Source organism: Quercus lobata, chromosome 6 (genome assembly GCF_001633185.2).
Source record: "Quercus lobata isolate SW786 chromosome 6, ValleyOak3.0 Primary Assembly, whole genome shotgun sequence".
Classification (NCBI taxonomy): Eukaryota; Viridiplantae; Streptophyta; class Magnoliopsida; order Fagales; family Fagaceae; genus Quercus; species Quercus lobata.
This window is the reverse complement of record NC_044909.1, coordinates 13,247,443-13,255,141: the sequence shown is the minus strand read 5'-3', so window position 1 is coordinate 13,255,141 and position 7,699 is coordinate 13,247,443. Positions and strand designations below refer to the sequence as shown.

Below are 7,699 nucleotides of genomic sequence, written 5' to 3'. Positions count from 1 at the left end.
TTTAGACTTTCAATTTAAACAATTAAGATTTTGATAATATTTTTTGTCAAAATCTAATACTTAATAGATAATACTAACAGAAGGTTTGATTTGTCACAAACCTGAAGTTCAAGGAGTTAATCGCTCAAATTGAAAGTGTATGGACTAAAATAAAATTCATGTATGTTATAAGATATTTTATCTTAATGAAATCACTCAAAATATGAAGAGAGAGAGAGAGAGAGAGAGAGAGAGAGAGAGAGAGAGAGAGAGAGAGAGAGAGAGAGAGATTTATGTGATTTAGCAGTTGTAGGGACATGATTTTCAACCTAGGCCCAAAATGTATGGGATACTGGTCCAGTGAATTCAGTACAATAAATTTGTAGAGAGTGGATAGAAGAACTAGGCTTTAGTGAATGAGATAATAGTTATGATGAGTTTTCAAGACAATCAAACAGAAACGAACCAAGTTTGTACAAGAAAGTTTGTCCTCGGCACAATCTGAGGAGTTCTGTTCTAGTATATATTGGATGATAATGGTTACAGGAGTTGTTGAGATTGCTCCAGTACTTTCTCTTCTCCTTTTTTCTCCCCCTCGATCTCTGGGGTCTCTACCCTTATTTATACCACATATCTTCCTTCATCTCCACCCTACACGTGGATAGTTGATGGTTTATACTGATACTTGTCCCATCAGCCCCTTCTAGAAGTCTTCTGGGGTGGTTGTAAGGCTGCAATAATACTGTGCAGAGGTCACTTCCTCATTAATGCGGCCAGGGAGTTAGCTGGGGTGCATTCAATGCGGTGATAGCAGTTTTTCCCAAGATATTTTGGGATTCTTCTTTGTCTTTTGTTCCTGCAATGCTTATCCATATTTCTAGAACTTCATGGATCACACCTCTAGATGGCAGGCATCCTTTACGGACCTCGGCCTTAGCTAGCCGAGGACAAATTCATCCTCGGCACAAACTCCTAGGCCATTATGTTCAATATTGTCTTCCTTATCCACTAGCATGGGTTTCCTTGGCTATACTTACCCATCCTCGGATGGCCCCTTATCCTCGGCTTGAGCCTTAAGCCCAAAACCCAATTGTATGACTTGGGCCCATGACCCCACAGCAGTATACCTACATTCAAGAGAGTGAGAGCGATGAGAAATTCATAAAAGAGTTTATACTTTATAATGACTATATACCTCCAAAATAATCGAGTTCATTGAAATTTTGCAATATACCCTTATCATACCTCAAGAGCTTCGCCCCCACACCCCCCAACCAATAATTCAGTCCACGAGACTCCCAAACTAGAGACCAATGTTATTTCTCATGAAAAATATGATTTTTTTTTTTTTTTTCATTTTTGATAAGTATGAGCCACTATTTATAAGTTATAACTATGTCAAAATATTTCTGATGTACAATCATTAGAAGCAAATGCTATAGATTGAAACTCTATAATAAATAAATAAAATTAAAAAAAAAATTATGTCAAAATATCCAAAAATGATATTTGTAAAATAACCCTTAATTGGTTTATAATAAGAAGAGGAGAAGGGATTTGAATCCAAGAATTTTCCAAAGAAAGAATCATGCAACGCGGCTTAACTTTAAGGCCCCAATAATAACATAAAGCTTGATACTTATTTGGAATATTTGAAGTTTTAAAACATAAAACTTTTAAAACCCATGAATGATACATGCTCTACGTTAATACCTATTGTTTGCCACCAATACATTTGCAGATTAGGAGGAAAAAAGATTCGAAATTGGATATATTAAACAAAAATAAGAATACAAATTAAGATATGAGAGAAAGAGAAACCCTCCTGCCAACAGAATGCTTACACCAATCCACCAAACCCTTTCATCAGCAAAAAAGTAATAGTAAGTTTCAAGAGGTGAGAAAAAACTCAGCTGCTTTGAAAGTGAAAGAGAGCATTACGTAATCTCAATAATAATAATGGCCACAAATCCGCAATAACATTCGGCAATTAAATTCCTTGCGTGCATATACAAAACAATCAGTCTTCGTCAAATGTGGCTCGTACTATTCACAAGGGCAGATTGGCTCAATCTCGTTTCACCAATCACTAATTTTTCAGCCACTGTCAACTTGAACATTTTCAATGCTATTTTGGATTTACTTTAATGCCCGTGTTATTAATATAAATATATATATATATATATATATATATACACACACACTACTTGCAAATCGCTAAAAAAACAAAAAAGTCATGCAGGATTGTCACTTTAAAGCTGGGCTTTAAGAAGTTTTAGGGTTAAAACAATCTTTGATCAACCTGAACCTGGTTATTGTTTTATTGAAGGAATCTACTAAAATTAATTAGCACCACTTTTATCATATAAGGTTTACAAACTGAATGTAATTGGTGTTGTCTCTCAACAACATATTAAATAAATTTCTCAATTTACTATATTAATTTGTAGGACTTATAACACGAGTCTTGTGGTTCAATAGTATTGTTGATTTTCATTAGAAAAAAAATCTAATTTTGTTCAAATATTCTTCTCGCCCTTCTCTTTGTAAGAAAAGAAAAAGATTAATATGGTAAAATTTATTATATCCGGAACATCCCTCTTTGTTAAACACTTACAGCACCATTGATACTAAATTTGATTTTTTTTTTCCTAATTAATAAAGAGTAATACCTCTATTATTTACCTATTTTTTGGGGCACGCATGCAAGGACTAGTCCTTCTTTATAATTTAGAGGATAAACATCAAAAGCAAATAATTAATTAAAGCTGTCATTATCCTTTCTGCAATGCCACCAAAGTATTTAATCTATCCAGTTGTAATTGATCATCAACAACATGCACTGCATATTTGACAAAACCAGTAATTAAGTGGTGTTTAGGTGATACAAGAAATGGACAAAAATAGAAATGCCCCTCAACAGGGGCTTCATATACCTATCAAATACTAACCAAAAGTACAATTTGCAATAAAGCAAAGGTATGATTAAGTACGAAGTTCCTTTATTTTTGGGCTACGTAATGACTGGTCCTTCGAGGGGTTGTGGTGGTTATGAGAAATTGGTCCCTCTCCTCTAATCCTTTTTACTAAATCAATTAAGAAGTTACAAAAGCCGTCCTAAAATCTAGAGAAAAGGATTTGAAGAGGTGGGTTTTATAGATCTTAATTTAGATTTTAACATTGACATAAGAAAATAGTATTAATTGATACTGAGATGAAAGTACTGGTAACATAGATAATATCTTGGCATTTTGAGTTTGACGAGCTTGTTTTAGGAGATGTTACGTTTAGAATTAAAGAGACTAGCTAGCCGTCAAATGCTGTACAATGCGTCGGGATAGGAATAGGATAGAGTGTGGGGTTCATGAGGTGAGAATGAGAGTCTATGATGAGCTGCTACTCATGATTTTTTTTTTTTGAAGAAACAAAGATATATACATCCAACCTGCTACTTTAGAGGATCATGGTACCAAGTGCACATGTCCACCACTGAGTCTCTTAACTTGAGTGGTCTATTTTGGTTGGAAAAAAAATGGTCTTTTGATCCTTCACTTCAAAGGGTTCAGATTCAAATCCTAGGAAATGCATGCTCCTCTACTTACTGTAACATAATAATAATAATAAGAAAAAAAAGTTAACATATACCTTAAAGATATTAATTTGTATTAAGAAGTGTTTTTAGAAAGTTTTAATGAAAAAAAAAAAAATTGATTTAAGGACACCCGTTAACTGAAACCAATAATTTGTTATGAGTTCTTCTCCCAAAGTGTATTATGAGTTCTTGACAAATGTATCACATCCATCAGCAAAAACCTCTATGAAATGAAATTGAAATCTATTTCTCTAAAATATTATTGATGAAAAAGGCAGACTTTGTATCAATTAAATTAGACTTTTTGAATAAGTGTTAAGCTATAGATGTGTGTAGGGTTATAAATAAACCGATCCATTTACAAATAGTTTGAACGACTCATGAAAAAGTTTGTTCATATTCATTTATTTAACAAATGAGACAAAAATCGAGTTCAAGTTTAGGCTCAACTATTAAACAAATTAAGTTTAAACATAAGTACATGTGCATAAACAAGCTCATGAATATGTGACTCTATTTAAATATATAATATTATTTTTATGAATAAATGTATAAAAATATTTATAAAGACTTGAGACCGAATTTTGTAAGTTTTTAAATAATCTTATATATAATTTATTAATAATATGAATAGTATAAATTATAGTAAAAATTATAAATATATATTTTAATAATAAAAGGTTTGCTAATCTAATTTTTATAAATTTATAAACAAAAGTCATTTCATCTATTAACTCAAATAATTAATTCCAACTACAACTTAATTTCTAATTATAGCATCGATTTGTGAAGAAGTAGAAAAGAATGTTGTTGTGGTATTTAATAGAGGAAAAAAATAAGTTAGTCAAATATTTTGCAAACAAACTTAAACTTATTATTTATATAAATAAATAAATAAGGGAAATGTTAATGAGTGCCCTTAGGGCACTAATTAAGAATCCAATTAAAGAAAGTTTTTATGGGAAAATAAAAAAATAATTAATGTTTTGACAATTTTTTTCATTTTTCATAAAAGTGATATCAAAATTTTCCGAAAATGGATTCTTAATCAGTACCCTTAGGACACTCGTTAACATGACCCAATAAATAAAGCAGATTACAAGTAAAATAATTTTTTTTTTTTTTTTTTTTTGAGAATCGTTAAGAGTAAATATTTAATATTGCGAGAAACATTATTTTACTTTCATAATGGCAGAAATGCATTTTTTAGAAACGATTTCAAGTACAACTTTGTTTTCCCAATTGTAAATAAATAGTTGTAGACAAGTTTCGAGAAGGAGAAAAAAAATCCTTTTTCGCAAACCAATAAAACTGGCTCCGACTCCCACTAACATCCGCGCACACACACACAGAAAAAAAAGATGGAAAGTCAAAGTGTCAAACTTCGAAGCTCTCTTGCTAACTATAATTACTCTCAAACTTATGTGTTATTTAAAACATTAAGTTAATGAAAGTCCCTATTGCGGCTCTCTCTCTCTTTTCAAACCAATCTCTTCCTCTCTATAAAAGCCTACCCTTCTTTCCTTATTGTATTAATCTAACTCTCTCTCTCTCTTTCTTTCATCTCTATCTCTCTCTCTCAAGAAAACAAAACTCTTTAAATCCAATACAGAAACACCCTTTTGTTTCAATCAATAAGTTCCTCCATTTGAGGTAATGGATGTTAAAGGAAGAGGCCGAAGCATGAGTTCCACCAGTCAAATCGATGAAGATATGGACCTTAGGAGAGGTCCCTGGACTGTTGACGAAGACTTCACTCTCATCAATTACATTGCTAATCATGGTGAAGGTCGCTGGAACTCTCTTGCTCGCTGTGCAGGTAAATATAAATATAACCATTTATATTTACTTTTTATATTCACATACTATTCCAATACCATAGCAAAAAAAAGAAAGCCCAAGAAGTAGTAAATGTTTTCTTTTCTTTTTCATGAATAAGCCAAACAACATGTTGTCAATATGTGATTCACTTGTTTAGCTCATGCTTCTAGCTTTACAGAAATTTTTATTCTTTACGTCTCTGATTTGAAACCTTTGGTAAATTGGATCCACTTTCTCTCTTTTTTTCTCAAATTTAATCAATTATGGACCAGGACCCATTATAGAATATGAATATGTAAATCACAAGCTGTGCACCTTTTTCTGGAAAACAACATCCACGATAATAGATTTGTAAGGTTATCTATGTGTGAATGAACAAGTGATATGCTAGATTATTGTTCTTTTAACCGTACACTCAGATATTTGTAAAGCATATATAATTGTTAGAGCACTCACCCACATAAAGTCACATACAGGCTAAAAAAGTAAGTACATCAAAGAAAAATGCTCTAGCTAAGAACTTTACCAAAAATATTGTTAAATCTAATCAAATTTTTTTCTCAAACAGGTTTGAAACGAACTGGAAAGAGCTGCAGATTAAGGTGGCTTAATTATCTACGCCCTGATGTTCGACGTGGAAACATAACCCTACAAGAGCAGCTTTTGATTCTTGAGCTTCATTCTCGTTGGGGAAACCGGTAAGTAAAAGGAGAACTGAAGAATATATATATATTCTATCTTATATGGATAGTCCCACACCATTTTTTATTCACTACTAGTATATTACTTCTTAATTTGATTTTATATACTTATAGTTAATTTCAAACCAATTGTTTCTTTGATTTTTAACCCTAATTCTTATTAAAAGAGATTGTTTTGTGAACTGACAGATGGTCCAAAATTGCACAACACTTGCCAGGGAGAACAGATAATGAGATCAAAAACTATTGGAGAACCCGTGTCCAAAAACATGCCAAACAGCTCAAATGTGACGTGAATAGCAAGCAATTCAAGGATACCATGAGGTACTTGTGGATGCCAAGGCTGGTTGAGCGTATTCAGGCCGCGACTGTTGCCCCGGCCAACACTTCCATCGCTGCCGCCACCACCACCACCGCTACCACTGAAGCATGTTCAAAAGGTTCATCCACCTCCACCACAACCACCACCAACAACAACAGCAATAATTACCACATAAACAATAATAACCTAGATGTCCAAACTGGACAAATGGTTTTACCACATGGGGTTGCTATTGGCCATGACTTTAGGGGTGCACAAGTTACACCAAGTTACAACACCCCAGAAAATTCTAGTAATACAGGCTCATCAGACTCGTTTGGGGCTCAGGTTTCACCTGTCTCGGACTTGACTGATTATTACAATATCCCGGTTAATAACAACCCTAGTCTTGAATGTTTCCAAGCTAGCCAGGTTGGGTACCAAGACAGCCTTACTAGCCCATCTGGGTACTTCAATAATGGATTGGATTTCCAAGCTATGGAGCAGAGCAATCAGTGGCTAGATGGTGGGGACACATCAGACAATTTGTGGAATGTTGATGACTTGTGGTTTTTACAGCAACAACTCAACAACAACAACAACAACAACATTTGAAATGTGAAAAATAAGAAAAGAGAAGGTGGAAAGTGGAATTCATGTGTAGAGAACAAGAAGAGAAGGAAAAAAAAAAAAAACATGGGGAAAACGAAAAAAGTGAGAATTATGAAGCTAGAATAATTAATTTAGGATACTTAATTATAGATTTGTGAAAGACATAACCGAGAGGTCTAATTGTGGATTATTCAGTTTGTACCTTGTTTTTCATTTTTCATTTTTTCTTTCTTTCTATTTGTGGGGTGGGAAAATTTGTAATTTGAGGTTTTTACAATCTCATTCTTTGAAATTGACCGTGTAGTTTTTTTTTGTTTTCTTATGCTTTTTTCTTTCTGATTGCATTAACGAAGCATGGTTTTGGATAATTTTATAAAATTAAAGATGTGCATAATTGGTTCCACCACTAAGCTTACAAGTCCTTATTAAAGTATTATTATATTGGTTTTTAAGTCGTGTAACATTTGAAGCCTTGTCCATGGGGCCTGAATGGGAATTAAAGTCCCCATGTTCTAGATTGCAAAAAGGTAATTCGCAATGATTTTTGAGTTGTGTCTCTATGTGATTGGCCGACGTATAACTTAAGTTAGCCCATTAAGGACAAAGTTTCAAAGTTAAATTTAAAATGATCTTATCGTGTTACATGATCAAGGCCATAAGTACAATTCCAAGGAATTCTTGCTTGTTTGCCAT

The 7,699-nt window shown here is 33.1% G+C and overlaps 1 protein-coding gene across 1 annotated transcript; it reads left to right on the top strand.

The window, feature by feature from the left end:
- The first annotated feature begins 5,055 nt into the window (after positions 1-5,055).
- Positions 5,056-7,298, top strand: LOC115995282 (transcription factor MYB108). The gene is made up of 3 exons (XM_031119788.1): positions 5,056-5,390; positions 5,961-6,090; positions 6,283-7,298. Exons 1-3 carry the CDS (start codon positions 5,228-5,230, stop codon positions 7,007-7,009), a joined length of 1,020 nt encoding a protein of 339 aa, XP_030975648.1. The 5' UTR covers positions 5,056-5,227; the 3' UTR covers positions 7,010-7,298.
- The last annotated feature ends 401 nt before the right edge of the window (positions 7,299-7,699 follow it).

Bases quoted from the DNA above. Each gene is read 5' to 3' on its own strand.
- LOC115995282 (XM_031119788.1), top strand. From the start codon at position 5,228: ATGGATGTTAAAGGAAGAGGCCGAAGCATGAGTTCCACCAGTCAAATC. The intron at 5,391-5,960 runs GTAAATATAAAT...TTTCTCAAACAG, and splicing joins CTCTCTTGCTCGCTGTGCAG to GTTTGAAACGAACTGGAAAG. The intron at 6,091-6,282 runs GTAAGTAAAAGG...GTGAACTGACAG, and splicing joins CATTCTCGTTGGGGAAACCG to ATGGTCCAAAATTGCACAAC.